At 37.6% G+C, this 18,429-nt stretch overlaps 1 protein-coding gene across 2 annotated transcripts in view; it reads left to right on the top strand.

The window, feature by feature from the left end:
- The window catches only part of ADGRA1 (adhesion G protein-coupled receptor A1), a 251,711-nt gene extending 234,743 nt beyond the window's left edge, over window positions 1-16,968 (top strand). For both annotated transcript variants that reach the window (XM_074545040.1, XM_026799616.2), the window contains 2 exons: window positions 10,107-10,202; window positions 13,329-16,968. In XM_074545040.1, coding sequence (XP_074401141.1) covers window positions 10,107-10,202; window positions 13,329-14,550 — 1,318 coding nt within the window. In that variant the 3' untranslated portion in view covers window positions 14,551-16,968. The remainder of the gene's footprint in view (window positions 1-10,106; window positions 10,203-13,328) is intronic.
- The last annotated feature ends 1,461 nt before the right edge of the window (window positions 16,969-18,429 follow it).

Below are 18,429 nucleotides of genomic sequence, written 5' to 3'. Positions count from 1 at the left end.
AAAATTCCTTTTGGGAAACTGTTTGATCTCTTCTCAAAAGATGTGGGTTTGATAGCTGAAATCTTGGTAGCTGAAAAGATTCAACAGAAAGGGTTTTGTGGTTTTCATGGATCTTCTGTGCAAATGCTTTTCAATTTTAAATGGCCCTCTGGGTTTGTGACTGAATACTTCTTGTAGACCAGGAAAATTTAATAATCCAAATCATATTATTTTTATTTAGTATGTGGTTTCTTCATGTCTTAAACAAGACTGTTTGTCCTCTCACTTTGCCTGAGGATACCTCTTGCTATAGCTGTGTGATTAGATTTTAGATACATGCAGTTGAAAATAAACCAAATTACCTAACTAAATGGAAGGTAACAGTAAATTGTGATTAGCACATAATTGTAAACTTCACAATTGTAAATTGTAAAGAGATGCAGAAGTTTGAAACACTAAATGTTTAAATTTGAGGATGTAGCACCTAATCATTAACAATACTTTGAAGATGAGGCATTTATTACCTTATTAGTAAAATTCTCAGAAACAGTAAGAATGCTTTAATACTTTGAAGTATTAATATTTAGAAGGCAATGGAGATACTTCCATATATTTTCTATACACAGTCTAAATATGCCTTGAGTATGGTGTATGTGTTTCATTTAAGAATATGCATAGGAGATGCTGAACAAATCTAGAGGGATGGAATTTACCACTGTTCTGTGCACTTCATAGGAAAACACTTTATGAGGACATATCAACCTATCAAACAGGACTTTATCAAATATTAAAAATACGTATGCTGCACTGTGGCCATAACATGTGTGATTTTAAAGTCTTCCTGAGAGGACTCAAACAGTAACAACCCAGTCTATGTGAGAGAAACCAGCTGATGCATTCAGCAGTTTTACATACAATTATGTGTGAAGCTGTAATTTTCATTTTCATTGAAGAAGGACAGTTTGGGGTTTTTTGCAGAAATGGCAGATTTCCCAGGGCAACATTAAATTTCCTAAACTGATTACTTTAATGGCTTGTATCAATCAAACAGGCTGTAAAAGATGCTTGAAATGTTTCAGGGCCAGATGAAGAGATAAATATGCTTTTTAGTTTTCTCACTACTATATTCTCTCTGTAAGTAGTTACACTAACATTCATCATTCAGGAATTAAGAAACTAAAGTAAAAACTGTGTTATTAATATAGAAAAGTAGGATATTTTTGAAGACTGAATTTAAGATTCCTGTTTTCTAAGCTTTGAACCATTGAAGCTCACATTTTCACATTTCACCTAAAATTATCTTTAATGGAAAAATGGAAATTTATTCTTATTTTGATTTTGTTAAAGGAACAGTTTGTTTAGGGATGTGTCTGTTGTTGAGACTTTTCATGTCTAATAACTCAGCTGTAGTTGGTCTGAGATCGATAGAGATCATTAAACTTCTCTGGGTTCCACATGACTGGCTGGGCAGGTGAATAACAAAGATAAATACCTCAACATAAGGGAGGGCTGAAGTTACAGAGAGATGGCAGAACTGTGGGAAAGATCTCAAAGGGACCTTGCAATGTTTTAAACACCAAAGACAAATGTAAAATTTGTAGAAAATCAGATTTGAGTTTTTCCCACATAAAAGTTCAGCTTAGAAAGCTAAGATTCTTTATTACCTGCCCTCTGGAACAGGGGCTTAATTTCGCATCAAAAGATATAAGGCTTGCCAAAAATGTGCAAATTAACAATGTAGTTTCTTTGGAAATGCACATCTTTGAAGTGTTTCTCATATTTTTCACTTTCTTCTAAACAATTTTAACTCCCTCTGGCACTTTGGGCAAAGATCTTGCCCTTCCTGTAAGATCATTGACTTATATCAGAGAAAAAGGAAAGAATACATGAATTTAGAACAATAGTATTAGCATGGTCTCTCTAGAGCTATTTCTCATGAGTTCCTGTACTCTCTTTTCATTGTCTGTTTGCACATATCTGTCTCAAATGCTCAGCTGAGCAAATCTAAGAACAAAGCTGCTGGGTCTATCATTGAAGTCCCCATCTTTGTGACATTGATTGCTTGGTCATTAATATTTTCTGAATGATTCTCTGTGTGTACAGTGAAAGAGTTTAACAGAAGATAAAACTGAGAGTATTGCTCCTATGTTACCAGTGAATCTTATGCAATTGAAATTATTTAGCTCTAACTTGTCATTATAACTCCTAATAAAAATTAATACTTCAGAATATCTTTTTTAATACAACAAATATACTTCATAGCTCAATTCAAAAATATATCAAGTAGTGAATAAATAACCTCTGAATCAACTCTCAAAGCTTCTCGTTCTATGAAAGTTAAAAATACTGTATTTTCAGGACATTTGAGAATTACAGAATTTCAAAACAAGGACTTGAATGGTCTGCCTAAACTTTTTAAAAATTACTGCAGAAGAAATAACATTTTTCTTGAGAAAAAAACATTCCCTAAAAGGCACCTGAGTGTCAGAAACTTAAAGTACATGAAACACAGGGGAATTCAGGAAGTTATGTTGGTCACTGCCGTAATAAAATACGGGATTGACATAAATTCCTTTTTAAAATTATTATTTAAAAATTTAGTCATAGGAGAACATAGACCAGAGCCCCTTGTCAGTGACTTTCACAGTCAAACCAAATTAAAATATATGTCCTCATGATAGTAATTTTATTTGGTTCCTTTGGCAGCCTTAATGAAATACTAGCTCAAGTAAAACCAAAGAAATCCATATTTTCTGTTTAAAATGCAAGGTGGCTCTACTGACAGTCATAGGACATTGATACTAATATAAAGTGATCTGAGTATTAAATATGTGACAATATAGGAGTACAGCACTTATTATCTTTACACGCTTTACTTTTCATTTCACTTTCATATTATATAAAATGCCATTGTCACATATAGGCTGCCATCAAAATTTCTTGTCTTGATGAGGGTTGATAGTTAATGGTTCTTTCCTCCCCTTTGAAAGGCAGAAGGACATCCTGGTGGTAATTGACTTTCCAGAGGTGTACTGCAATGCTTGCTGAAGCAGTTGTGTTTGATTCAGTAGACTGGAACTGCAAAGTGATTTCAGCTAACAGCTCCACGCCAGAGCAGTCAAACGCCTGAAAAAATGAGGTGGCAATGAATACCTCCAAACAAGGGTATCAGCCATTTTACTGCTGGAAATTAACAGTGGAAGCAGAATTGAAAGGGCTGCTTTGTTCTCTAGGCATAAAATAATCATGTAAATAAAAAATACTCAAAGCATAAGTATTATTTCTCCTCCCATGATTTCTCTCTGAGCATTACCATAAACTGTTCTCTCTAGAAGCATTGTACCTTTGAACTTAAATACTGAATCTTTAAGAAATACTAATAAATGTATTTTCTTTCTCATAAGCATAATGCTTAATATTTTACTTACTTCTTCTCTTCACAAGTGCAGTCAGGATGGATTCCTACTTACCCTGACTTACGTTATTTATTCATTAAAATAAGCAGGAATAGAAGTCAATAGAGCTAAACTGCAGCATGGAATACACTGTAAGAATCACCTCTGTCTGATTTCCAGCAGCCCTCAAGGCATTCTCCAATAAAACAGGGAAAAAAGTCATGGTGTCTCTTGCTTCTTAGATACAATAGGTCTTCAATTAGTCTAGTTCACTAGAGACAATACAGTTATCTCTATGTAAATTAATCTCCTTCCTCCTCTAAATTTTCTCTGAACGTTTTTTTGAGTTCCTGAATTAATCTTCTATCTTTTTGTTACATGCATTTTTATTTTTCTGTCCTCTCTGCTGGCTTAGACTGTTTCATGTGGTCCTGGTAAAGCAAACTGCAACTGTACTGTCAGCCTGTAAATTCCTTTTCGTCTGCAAAATCCTGGATAAGTCATAATGGCCACACTCTCCATGGAGGGTGTTAACCAAGGAAGGTGAATATAAATCCCTTCAGTGAAGCCTCCTGGCTGCCCCACCAGCAGGACCCAGACTCTCACCCTGCCTGGCAGGGCTTGAGCAGGGACAGCCCTGGGTGGAAGGGCAGAGACACAGGAATGAGTGAATACCCAGGGCAGTGGGCTCGCTGCAGGGAGCCTGAGGATATGGCAGATAAGCTTTCCTATTAATTGGTCTGGGAAGTTTTAGGGAGGCAGAGAGAAAGAATGGTAAACAATCTGTGGCTGGTGTTTTGAGCAAGTTGCTTTTCTCACAAGGTCTTTACCGAAGAGTGGCTCCTTAATTCACCAGTTGGGTTACTGGTGCTAGTGAGAACCAGTCAGGTTCTGGGTGAATGATGTTGGTTATAAATATTGTGAGACTGTAGTAAAGATACCTGTTTTGCCTTCTGGTTGTGGATGGAGTGTGTCACTGCCCTTCTTGTTCCTGACTCAATGGTGACAAGAAGCAAATAGGTTTGAAGCTGTTTGTTAGATGAGGTTTCAGATCTTCTGACACTGACTAACATTGTCCCACTTTATTGCCCATATTCCTGTGACTCTTTAAGGACAGATGAAGAAAGGTATTTAAACTCCATTCTCATGGTCAATTTTAATAAAAAAACAGAGGCTAGTTTTGTCTAATAGAGGCCTGGACATCTTAAGCTGAGCAAACAAATCTGCAGAGACATTTCTTAATCAATTTTTTAAATTCATCTTTCTATGGGTTAGTGTCTGCCTCTAAATGGAAAAGATTATAAATATTCTGAGAAGGACATTTTTACAATTAATTAATTAATGTTTGCAAAGCTCTTAAGTTGCAATAAGGTCTAGAAAGAGCGGGTATATATAAAATGAATTAATAACTACGTGTCCAGTGACCTTTGCTGCTTCTCTGCTGAGTAAAATGTCTTATGGGGGGAAAAAAGTGGACTGTGAATGGGCAGTTAAGGAGAATAACAATAGTGACACATAAAAGGTGATAAATAGAGTTTTCACACAATTCTTACTTCTGCAGTTATTTACCATTTAAAGCTTGACTTACAAAAGTCGTTTATTTTAGCATTATTAAGAGATTCTTTTTCTTTTTTTGTTTTTAGTCTGTATTCTCCATCTTTAGATCTCCTTTGCAGACAGGAGAAAAGCACTGAAGGAAACATAGGTTATTTCTCTTCATAAAGGTCATTGAGAAAAACAAACATAGTATTTGTAAATACGTTTGTAAGTCAAGACTGTCTGGGAATAGGAAAAGTATATTCTCAGAATCCCATAATTTCTAAAAGTTTTATTTTTATTTTATCAAAATTACCAGGAAAAAGGGCCACAAAATGATGTGATGCATGAAAGATTCAGGAAGAATAATTTGAAAATCAGGCTCATAAATTCAGCTTTCTGCAGAGCAGCTACTTATCTGTCTGCCTGCCTCCTGGGTACTTGAACAGTGGCATCTGGTTAGCTCTGAAGTTAATGACCATTTTCTATATGAATTATTTTCACAAAGATGTTAAAACCAAGTCCAGGCTCAAGGAAAAAGAAAAGGGAAAGTCATCTTGCTGTGACTGTTCTTTTATTTTGAGGTTTAGTTTCCAAGTGGCTAGTCTTCCTGTATAACCTGTGCCCTAAACATAAGTAGAGCTAAACTGATAATTTTTTTTTTAATTGCTACAATGGGCAGAAAATAAATTAATGCTTCAGTGGTTTCTTTATATATATCTAACATGTACCTTTTTAGATTTGTGCATGCAGAGAGGAATAAAGTTAAATATAAATATATATATCTTAATCAAGTAGTATCTGCAATAAGGACTACTTGAAGCCTTTTAAATGACTTCCTGATACATTGCCATTTTGCCAACCTCTGCAGGAAAAAAACCCTTATAGTCAGTCTTGCATTACACCCATAAAGGCAATTTTTTCCAGACTCAGAACCTTGACACTGAAATTTTCTTTTTGGAAAATTTCAGAGTCAAGGTTCTGAGTCTGGAAAAAATTGGGGCTAGAGAATAGCCAGACACTCAAGCAAGAAATTTACCACTGGGTAGAAATCTCCTTTTACTTGCTGACTTACTGAGTAACATTTATGAAAATAAACTTAGCAGAATAGAGTGTATGTTAAGTTATCAGAATGGATGCTGCCTGCAGGCCATTGCAGTCACTCCTGCTGACATTATCCTGTTCCTATCAGACTGGCTGTGTAGCTCCCAGTATTTTGTGGTAGAGTTCTCCTTACAAGAGGAGTTCTTGCCGAAGGGAAGCTGCAGAACATTAAGGCAGGATGTCAACAGAGGGGCATCTCCTCCAGCAGTGTCTGCTGCTCCGTTTGGGGGGGTTGTGTTTGTGTCAGTGCATGTAATAAAAATTATTGTGCTTGCTGGTCTCAGGCAGTCTCTGCAGCAGAAACTTGGGGGTTCCCTGTATGTTCAAGGAAAGTGATTCCTGCAGATCACTGCCCACCATTGCTCCTCTGTGTCTGCACAGCCCCTTGCTCAGGCCCTGGGTGCTGCTGCCTGCAGCTGAGAGGTGAGAGTGCATCCTGCTGAGCCCTTCCAGGCTGGGTTTAATCTAATTAGCTGGGATAACAATGTTAGTGAAGATGTGATGGAATGAGCTTCGGTAAATAAATGTATGCTGATGTAAAAGCCTGCTGGAATCATCAGGACATCCCTGGGTGGCCAGCAACAACAATGTACAAATTTGAAAACCTCTTCCCAAGGGCTGCTGAAGCAACGGCTTGGCACTTGCTTCAAAGCCCCAAATCATCCCACTGATAGTTTATAGCTTTCCCTGTAAAACAATTTGAAAATATTACATAAGTTAACTGCTTGTCAAGATAAAATTATAGCTGGAAAAAGAATTTTCATTTTCTCCCTGGGGTTTCCTTTAGTCTTTAAAGATTTGCATGCATAGTCATCATGACTACAGCCAGTCTGTCCGTGTTGTCTGCCTTCCACATAACAGTCACATTGCTCTTCTTACTGCTGCATACAGGGCTCAGGTACTGGCAGCCTGAGTCTCACTTGTTTGTGTTCTTGAATGGTAGAAGAGTAACACAAGCAGATGAAATTTGCTCTGGGTTACTGCACGTTCTCCTTTGAAGAGGAGACACCCCACTGGCATAACGAGAAAAATTAGAAAATCAATTCAGAAGTAGAAAAGGCAATTGGAAGACAAAAGCTGTCAACTGAAGCAAAGGACATTGACCTTTAAAGCTTTAAAATTCTAAGATAGTTATAAGAGGAAATAGGAAATGAAAAGGAGACAAACATTATAGGGGAAAGATAGATTTAATTTTTTTTTAATAGGAAAATATTCTTGGGGTGGGGGGAAAGATGGTTGAAAAGCATGTATTTGATCAGTTTACAAGGTTCACACTTCTGGTGCAGCTTTATGACTCCTTTATTCTGTGAACAAGCATTACTGGACAGGAGCATAGCCCTTCACTTTTCCTCTTGTATGGCTGAAAGACACCCAAAGATGGCTGCAGCAGCATAAGGAGCAGCTACAACCCTTACACTTGGACTGCTCTAACTGGGCTGGAAAGCCTGTTCTGTGAACAAGCACAGGTGGTGCTGTCCCACATATCAGTGAGTATTGGCGTTAGGGCTGCCCAGGGAGGAGCACAGCCAGGCTCCTGCACAAGCAAGGCTCGGTGAGTGCTGGGAAGGCGCCACCCTGGGCAGGGATCATTCACATGACATTATATCCATCCTGCTCCTCCTGAGACAGGGGCAGTGGGGTTTTTGGGCTTGGAGACAAAACCCTGGATGCCTTGGTTTGCCCAGTCCCTTCAGGACAGTAACAGAGAGGTGTCTTGAGTGTAAACATAGGATGGGAGTAAAGGACTCTCATTTCCTGCACGGCCTTGAACACCTCATCTCTCCTTGTTTCCTCTCTGTACAACAGGAACAATACAATTTATTGACCACACAGGGGGCTGTAAGGCTAAATTAATTAATATTAAAAACCTTTTGATTCTCTTAGACAAAAGGTTTTCTAGAAGTATGAAAAATAGCTATTTATTATCTACATTTTTGTCACTTTTTATTTATGCCCTATCAATTCTACTGCACTTTTTCTTTAGAATTATTTGCTTTATCTCATCTGCATGAAGAAGAAATTGATAACAACTCATGATGGCATAAAAAGTAATGTTTGAAAAGTCTGGTCTATATTTATTAATTTCAAGTGTACTTCCTCACAAGTAACATGTATATGAAACTTCTTGGTCAATGTCTTTTCTTTGGTGACTTAGCAATATGATCTTTTCTTTTTTATCCACTTTTTAAGGTGTCCACAAGCTCACTCAAATGGACGAGAGCATGCACTTCTGCTCTCACAGTTAATTTAACTTTTGTATCTTTGATTATATTTTCTATTTGGTCTATTTTAATCCTATTCCTCTCTTGCTGACTTTTCTTCTATTTGACAGCTTTTATTTCACTTCACCCTTCAAGAATCCTGAACCCACCAATGAAGAATCATTTCTATACACTGTCATTTCTATTTGCTATTTCTTTTTTTTTCCCCTCCCAGTGAGACGGGGGGGATGTGTGTGCAATGTGATGTGCTGGATATCAGTACAGTGCACCTCAGGTACACTGAAACATTTGACTTCACTTTATGTTGTTTCTAGAATGTATTTTCTTGCTCTTAGCTCTGAGCCACCACAGGAATTTGGCCGAATTTTGCCACATTTCTGCAGCACTGGTAGCCAAAGTGCTTCCACAACATCTGCTGCTACTGTTGTGTTCAGGAGCCTGCTGAAAGTGTGAGCTGTGAAGCAGATTATCCAACACCCAAATACTGGCTTGTCTGAAACTTTAGATAAGAATTGATTTATACGTATGTATCCAATCTGTAAAAAGTGATGGCACTGCAAAAAAATGAAATTATAGGTTGCATTTTAGGTAAATTCTATGGTGTAATCACTTCAAGTGAGTTCAAAGTGCAGTTTCCTGTACTTCATTCTCTATTCCTATCTTTTCTGCTCCTTACTATTTCTTAGATTAATTAGGATTAGCTTTTCCATGCCTCATTGCTGTACCCTAGTAATTTCCTGGATTTCAAAAATGCCATTGAAAATGTCTTTGTTAAAAATAATAAAAAGCTATTAAGCTAGCTTATTCAACATGCTCAAGTCAAAAGATATTTAGAATCATTAAACTGTAGTGGATGAATGGATTTTGTAGGAAGACAGCTTGTTCATTGGAATTTGTTGAGCTCTTCAGAATAAGCCAAGTTGAAGAAAAAATATATACTCGGTGACATTGAATTTATAAAATCTGAAGGGCTTTCTGATGAGAGCAAAATAGGATTTTCTCTGGTCTGTTTACAGTTTAGACCATTAAGACAAAGATTGACTGTAAATACCAACATAAAATTTTCTGAGGCCTGACCCATAATTCTACTTTGGAAGAAGGTGGGAAAAGAGGTTAAGAAATTCTAACACTAATTCTGGGCTTGCTTTAAATGCTGATTTATTTAATCTTACTATTGCTCTGTTTCTGTGAAAATCCTACCTTGCAATGAGTGTGACATTTCCTAATATTTATAATACCTTAAATAAAACTAGTGGCTAGGTTGCGATCAGAATGTGCCCCACAGGTCACCAGGTTCCACCCGAGGGACAGCAGGGAGTGGGAGGTGTTTGTATCCCTGTACGCTGTTTCCTCACCAAAGAAGCGGCTTGAGCAGAGACTCCTTTTGCCTGCTGACGGAGGAGGAGCATTGGTTGAGGCAGGAGATGAGTCAGGATTTCAGCTGAGCTCCTGGGTGCAGTGGAACATTTTCCCTTTGCTGCTGAGCGTGGTCACCTCCAGCTGCGGGAACGGGGGCTGGGGCTCTCCACCTCAGAGACCACAGCCCTGGAAGTGCTATGCTCCAGGCACAATTCTGTGTTTTGGTTCTGTAAATGGAAAATGTGATGATGGTTCATTTTGCTGAATTTGGATGTAGGCATGAAGGATGGCAAATTCAGTGAGAAAAGTGGCTCCATATAAATATTAAACTTTCTGCTCTTTGCTTCTTATTGTGACAGTACTTCATTCTTTGCTTTTCTGGTTTTAGGGGCTTTTTAAATATTTCAACAATATTTTATTCCCAAAATACTTCAAGAAGGTACAATTATTTAAAAAGTATTTTCAACTTCAAGTCAGGCAAATTAAAATATCAGTTATTATCTCTCCACAGATTTTACCTGATTAGTGGTGGAGTTCCATTTATTATATGTGGGATTACAGCAGCAACCAATATCAATAATTATGGGATTGAAGGCAATGCACCATAGTAAGTACAAACCACTATCATACCACTTTTAAGGAAAACAGATTGTTTCTGTTTCTTATCCAAATAAATGTACCTGACTTCATAAAGGGTACAGGCATGCAATTTGGGATGGTATCTGTTACAAAACTTTATTAGCTGTGAAAGAGCAATGTCTTAATCTGGAGTTTGCTGCTTCACCTCCAGCAATTCGACTCCATTACTGGCAATACAATCACCTTTCATTTACAGAATTACTCTGCATTTACATCTGAATAAGTGAAAGATGTTAAAAATACCTAATGAATATCATATCTAATGCAGCTATTATTTATTTAAATATATTCATTTCATTTCTACCTTGATTTACCTTCTGGCAACTTAAAGCAAATTAAAAATAATTATGTAAGGACAAGTAAAAATCCCTTCCCCACTTCCTCCACTCCCATCCCTCCACTAAAACCCAAATATTTTGGATTTTCACCATCTGGAAGTGTTCCAGTCACAATGCCTGGCAATCCTGTCATAATCCCTTCATGTCCTTGTGCGTAGGGAGGTGTTCAGCAGACCTCCACAAGCTCACCAGGCATCACATTGTTATTAATTACTAGTTCTTGGCATGAAGCTTGAGGTATCCATAAGTACATCTAGTCTTTCCATAAAAGCATAGCAGAAAGTGAATTAGACTGCAAAGTTAAATACAGTGTGTGTAACAGATCAGCATGGCAGTGACTGGCACACTAATGGATATTTTAGTACTCTGGCAGCACTAATACTCCAGAGGACATCACTCTTAGTTACTGCTTTGAGCATCTATTGTAACACATTTGAAACTGGTTATGTTCTGGGCACAAGAAGTGGCAGCCAAGGAGAATGGTTCATAAGTGCGCATCTGGCTCCTTAAAGACATTTTTATAGGTAATTGAAATTTAAATTCCAATAAGAAATCAGTGCATACCATGGCTAACTCAATGCTCTGCCTAGGGCCCAACACATATTTATATATTTATTCAAATTTATCCAATTAAACAACCAGTTTATAATCAACAGTGTATTCTAAAGCTCTATTATTTATGTTCATAAATACGACACATTTTTCATTTTGGTGCAGTTACTGGGGTTATACTTCTTTAATCATGTTAATGTAGCAAATCAATACCTGGTGCCACAGTGTGCACAGAAAACAAGGGACAGATGAGGAATGGTTATAAGACTGAGTAAAAAGTTTCTAATTCAATGGCAGCATAGTGAGTTATATACCTTATTCATTTTTTATAGTATTAGTAAAGTAAACGTAGATGCACAAACTTGAACGTCTTTTTACCAAATAGGTTTTGTAAGTGATCCACAATGAGATTCTACTTGAAATAACAGCATCCCATGAGAGTGTTCCACTTGGGAGCATTCTGCTCTCCACTTTGCATCAAATACTCAGGGTTCAAATGTATTTCAAGTATTCACCTAGCTTTGTGTTCTCTACTAATCCAATTAAATGTAGGTGGTTATTTACCTCTGTTTTCAAAATATTTTTTAGGGGATCTTTTTTTGTGCCTAACAGTAAATTGTGTACTCTTTGGAGTGTTTCTAAGTTCATTAATACTTGTATGTATGTATCTGTTTAAGATTCAGATATAAAAAATTCAAAGTCATTATTCTGCAGTTTCTTGCTGTAAAGTCCAGTGGGACTTTCTCTATTTAGCTGAGAAGTTCTCAGCCTGGGAGAAAAAAGTCATTCTGCCCTTTTTATAGTAACTTGTAGATAATTCCTGGCTTGACAAGAATCTGATATCAGAAGTTTCCTCACTGGAACTGGAGGAACTGCAACTAATCACACATGCTTAAATGAATATGAAGTGTCACACAGTGTCACTTTTAGAGCTGGAATCATCATGACAGATCACCTGGTCTGTCTTTCTGACCCAGTGGGAAATTAGCTATATCCAAACCATTCCTGACAGTTATTTATCTGAGGTACTTTAAATGCTCCTGTAATGGATAGACCACATTTCATTCCAACAGCGTATTATCCTAATTGTCCTAACAGCTAAGAAACTTTAAAAAAAAATCTAATTTAGATCTTTCTTGCTGCAGTTTAAGCCCATTACTTTGTGCCCAAGTCCAAGAGATAAAGTAATTTCTCTTTCCAGAAATCCATGCAATATTTAGGATATAAGAACCTAGTAGCAGCTGTACTAGGCTACACTGCCAGCTCAGATCTCTGTCTGTAACCATGGCTAAAAGCAGATCATTGAGAAGAGTCAAAATGAGGCAAATATTCCTTCTCCCTCTAACCCATGTTCTGCCAGTTTCCATCTAGGATTTCATTAGTGGTTTCTTCTCCCGTGTTTGTTTGATCAGATCATTCATACTTAAGACAATCCTGTCAGACTCATGCTGGCCTGGGAGCTACTTTAAGCTGCTCTAAAATGGTTATGGTTATTTTAAAGGCTAGCAAACCATGATCATGCTACAATGATACTATGCTACTAACATATCACAAAGAGATAATCAGTTTCCCTAATTTTTCTGAGAACATACAAATTGACATGGATGAACTCCCAGGAACTCTAGAAACAGTACAGAATTCAGAAATAGCATATATCTTTGAGGTCTGCTCACTGCAGAAAGTGGTTACAGTTCAACTGGAAGTATTTTATCCTTTCTTGGTACTCAGGCCATTCTCTCACAAGAAGAAAATCCTGTAAGAGCAATCTTCAGGCTTAAGAATTTGTAGCAATGTTCATCGAAACAACCCACTGAAATCTGTACATTTCTATTGCTCACATGGAGTGTATAAACTATGCCTCATTTGCTTTTTAATCAAAGTATTAGTGCTGACATTTTTAATAGTAGAAAAAAGGGTTGACATAAATGGTCTTACACTTCACTGCAATTCCGGAGTCTAAACTGACCTACATTTCTTGGAAATTTTTCAGTTTTAATAGTCTGTAAATTATACCACATATTCTATTCTATTTAAAAATTAGAAAGTGATGCCCTTAGCTTAATTAATATTAAAGACAGGTTCCCTCTCTCCACAAGCTGAGCTTCTGATATACCATTGTGTCATACTAGTCAGACAACAGTGAGTTGTCCATCACATTTAATATGGACTCTGAAATGTTCTTGACTCTCTCTTGTTGTTTTCAGCTGCTGGATGGCCTGGGAGCCCAGCCTCGGTGCTTTTTACGGGCCAGTGGCATTCATTGTGCTGGTGACCTGTGTTTACTTTCTCTGCACGTACGTGCAGCTGAAGCGCCATCCCGAACGCAAGTACGAGCTGAAGGAAAAGGCAGAGGATCCGCAGAGAATGCCAAGCACTGACATGGGCCATGGTCACATTACAGACTCTGTGTCCGTTCCCCAGGCAACCTGCCCCATAATTTCTTCTTCCTTGTTGGAAAATGAGCATTCATTTAAGGCTCAGCTTCGAGCCGCAGCATTCACTTTGTTCCTGTTTACTGCCACTTGGACCTTTGGAGCACTTGCAGTGTCTCAAGGCCATTTCTTGGATATGATATTTAGCTGTCTTTATGGAGCTTTCTGTGTGACCTTGGGGCTTTTCATCCTGATCCATCACTGTGCAAAACGAGATGATGTGTGGCATTGCTGGTGGTCCTGTTGCCCATCCAAAAGAAACACCTACTCTGTGCAAGTCAATGTGCGCCCAAAGGTCAACGTCAATGGCGACACCCAAGTTCACGCACCTTGTCTGCAGGAATCTCCGTGTCCCAACAAGTCAGCTGTGTTCAACCACCCAGCAGCCAGCCACTGCAAACTCACCAACCTGCAGGCAGTGCAGAACCACGTTAACTGCCTGTCGCCCGTCACGCCGTGCTGTGCAAAAATGCACTGTGATCAGCTGCTTGACGATGAAGCTCACATTCACGTCCACAACGAGGGAACCTTCAGACCCAACATGCACATTCACAGATGCCTGAAAAGCAGAACTAAGCCACGTTACTTCAGCCGGCACAGGTCTGCGGGGGAAAGGGAGTACGCCTACCACATCCCCTCGAGCATCGACGGCAGCATCCACAGCTCCCACACAGACAGTCCCCACAGCACGCACGAGAGCCAGGCGGGTCACAGACGGGCCTGCTGCTCCAAGAGTGACCCCTACCCCACCGTCAACCAGCCCGAGAGCAGCGACGCAAGTACTGTCATATACAGCTGTGGTAAAATGCCAGACAGTGACTCTGTGCACCACCCAGCTCACTTTGAAATGCACCCACGGACACAGTCATTGCCATTTAACACCACAAATCACAACGGGATTCTCAAGGGAAACATGCACGAAGCCATGATATACAGCTCAGATAGTACGGGAAATATCAAAACTGGCCCTTGGAAAAATGAAACTACTGTGTAGTTCACGGGTCACCATAATGTGGTTTTTTGCCCTAAACCATCATTATCTTTGGTTTTATTCCAAAATAAATATGGTGATATGTTTGCGTAGCTCATCAGTAAATTGTACAGCTTTTCATTTTTTTTGTAAGTGTCAAAGAAAGAGAGATAGTGACAGTTTTAAAGTGAAATTATTTTTAAAAGAAAGTTATAAAGTTATTCTGAAAGGTAATGAGAAAATGAAGTCTAGAAAATTGAATAAGAGAGGCAATATCCTTTTGTCTTACAGAATGGCATTTCTTTAGAAACATAATTTTCATTCATTGTTTTCACTTTTTTTCTGTAGTAACTTCAGACACTTTTATAAACATATCAGCATCCTAAACTTTTACTTATTTATTTTTGTAGAAAAATAATATTACTGTGCCATGAATTTTAATCAGAAGTGGCTATGGTAGAAATGATAAACAGGATTTTATAAAATTGCAGCTTTTTAGATATACAAAAGTGATACTGCCTCTAAAAACCTTCTGTAGCATATGGCCTGTAAAGTCATGTAATGTACAGTCTCTGTTCTGTCCTTTTTCTTGTTGGAGAGAAGTGCTAGGTAATGTCTCTGTTACATCTTTGGTGCTGTATTGGTTGTATTTTGCATGACATATGTCAGGATATACCATTTGCTGTTTTATAGTGTTACATGTGTTTAAAAAAAAGAACAAAAAAAGTGTGGTACAAGGCTGTGACAAACCCTATTGATATTAATCTAGAGCATTATAAATCTACAGGAAAAAAAAATCACTCTGCACTAGTTTAAGTGGCACAATCCTTTGTATAAGGTTATATGATAGCTTTGATAAGGGTCCACTCTAATGTCTTTACAGAGCATGCACTACTCATTGTATGTGGCACTGTGCAGTGTAATAGCAATTGTCTCAACAGATTTTACACTTCTTTGTAAAGTATGCCTTTTAAACAAACCTGTAAGCTGTTCCACGTTAACCTTTCCACATCTGTTAAGGCAGAGCAGTTTTATCATTAACTCTTTGAGGACTACAGTTATTTTCTTAAAGTAGCTTATTCTAGTTCAGAGATACTGTATATATGATATTGTCTATTTAGTTACATGATCAATGTAGTCCAGAGTTGTCAAGAAAAAGGAAGTTCAGTAATTTTCTAAAAACACCTTCTTAGAATCCATCTATTAATTTCACCACTTGCTTTCTGAAAATCCATTTCCTCCCCTAGCAAATTTCAGATTGTCTTAATCCTTTAATGCAAATTTGACCTTCAGAGAAGTTCTTTATGTTCATGATTTCTGCTGAACTGTTGGGCATTCCAGGGTCAGTAGCATTCTCTATTAACAAGGCTCTTGGCAAGATTTTTTTCATATTTCCATGAACATCTGGACACAAAGCATCAACTCACAGTACAGAACTGCATCAGAATGATCCCTATATGAAATAAAACTGCTTTTTACAAATAGGAGGGGTGCAGAATAATAATAGATTTCAGAAAGTGAATGGGAGCATAGAGCTGTGAGAAAAATGTCTACAGTGGAAAGTGAACACTGGATCCAGAAATGAGAGAAAAAGCACAATTCTGTACAGCCACACAAGAAAGTTTGCTGTGATGTCTTCACAGAGACTTATGTAATTGCTTCAGAGAGGAAATAGAAAATTCCATTGAGAGACCATCGGTCTGTGATTCTCTGTGTATATGTGGCAGAAATCTTCACTATATTTAAACTCCATATTTTTCTGTTATTAGCAGTTTATTAGACTCTACCTTCTTTTTTTCAATATGTAGGAATAAATTTCCTAATAGTGTACATAAAGATGACAATTATAATTGTTAGAATGTTATAAAAACATGTAAGTCAGATGAATGTGTTCTGCAGTGTTGCAGGTGGGAATTAGTACTCAAAGGGTTAATGCTCAGTATCTGAGTGCAAGAAATCTTGTTTTTCTGTATTTTTGTAAATTTGAAATATATATTGTAAACTCCAGCAGTGCAATGTATCCATCTCAGATTGTGTATTTTTAAAAGGTGAGCAAGAAGAATGCACTAGGTGGTTGTCAAGTTTTAAGCCAATATTCAACAATTTCATGACTGCTTCTTTAGCTAATACAAAAAAAAGACAAAACACTGAGCTTTATTATGTATATGCTGTATATGCTTGAACCGTCTCTAAACTAAAATACAGTATTTTTCTTTGTTTGCATACTGAAATATTTTCTGTTTCATGATTGTTTTCTTTTAATATTACTTTTACTCATTCCACATAGACAGTGACCCTAAATAAGCATAGACATAATGTGAAATCCACTTCTCTGTGTCTCAGCACTCTGTATATGTATATTCTGTAACAGTAATATTGTAGGAAGTCTGTAGACCATTATGCAAAATTTCTCACACACACACACACACACACACACACACAGAGCCAAGATGAAATACTCACTCTGCAAGAATCCACTCAGTAAGCTCCTTTATTCAGCTTGTGTTTTAATAATCTCTGTTATTTTGTCTGAGAGGCCAATTCCATCTTCATAATGGTGTACAAAAAAGTAAATAGGTGCTGCTTTCCACAGAATATCTCTGGAATTCAAAAGTAAAATATTAAAACACTTTTCTTATTGTGTTAAAAATTAATTTAGTGAATATTTCTGGGTTAATTTGGAAGAGATGTGTTATGCAATAATCTGTTTGCATATTATTTTTCAGAAAATATACAGTATTATATCTACAGAGTAGGAGACAAGATATTAAATAAATATAAAAATGTTTTGTAACATCAAATTTGACCAAAATGCTTTTTATGCTTTTGACATTTTTTTTTTCTCCTTAAGATAAATGAGATAATTTCAATGCTTTGGAAGTCTGGTTTTGATTTATTGTGGGGTTTTGGTCAATTATAGTCAGTGAACCATTACTACTTTACCTGATTTTCTTCCCTATAAAAATAAAGTCAATGAAATAACCAGAGTATGAGATATATTGTCCTAGTAAATTCCTCATGGACACACGTAACACATTTAAAAATCAGTTTTAGTTTTGGTGATTCATTGATGATAATAAAATGGTTGAACAGATTTTACTGTTCACTTTCTGTCTGAGATCAATCAAGAGGAATTTTTTCCAAAAAAAAAGATAATTTTCAGAGAATGATGCAATCAACAGAAATCTGAATAGCTGCTACCAGAATAAAAATATGCTCTTGCTGTGGTGTTGTTCTCTGCATACAGAAATTCCAGTTTTCATGACCGAATTTGAAGTCACATAAGTTGTTTATGAGAAAACTTCCTACCCAGCCTCATATAATGAATTTGGGTGTCAAAATAAAGCATACATTTTTGCACATTATGTCTGGTCACCTGTGTTGTTCCCAGGAACCCGCTGATTGTGGCCGCATTGATGGGACTGGGCAGTCACCGTCAGTGCTCATGAGCAGCTGCTCTCCTCCACACACAGCTGCCTGCCTGCTGCTCTGTCAGCACCCTGCCCTGGTGTTAGCCCACCACGGGAGCCTCACTGGGGCTGCAGAGCATTCATCCTGCCTGAACCAGAGCAAAGTCTGTGCTTAACACAAAGTCAAGGCCACCTTTGATGGACCACACAGGCAATTGGGCAGCCTCCACTTGAACACTAAGCAATGAAGGCAGAAAAATGTAATGCAAGTGGATTTAGGCAATTTTAGGTCCTCCTCCCTCCATCTCTCTAAAGCACCTGCCTAGTAAGTCTACTGCCTACAAATAGCTACCAAATCCAGACAAACCTAGGCAAAAATCGGCAGCTGACCTAAAATTCTTGGTTAGCTGAAATGAGTGAGCAGCACAACCTAGTTAACAATCAGAGAAGCCCAAGCTGGAGAAAACCTCTTTGGATGCTCTGTCACAAAGAT

Source organism: Zonotrichia albicollis, chromosome 7 (genome assembly GCF_047830755.1).
Source record: "Zonotrichia albicollis isolate bZonAlb1 chromosome 7, bZonAlb1.hap1, whole genome shotgun sequence".
Classification (NCBI taxonomy): Eukaryota; Metazoa; Chordata; class Aves; order Passeriformes; family Passerellidae; genus Zonotrichia; species Zonotrichia albicollis.
The sequence above is the reverse complement of the archived record's forward strand: the minus strand, read 5'-3'. Positions and strand labels throughout refer to the sequence as shown.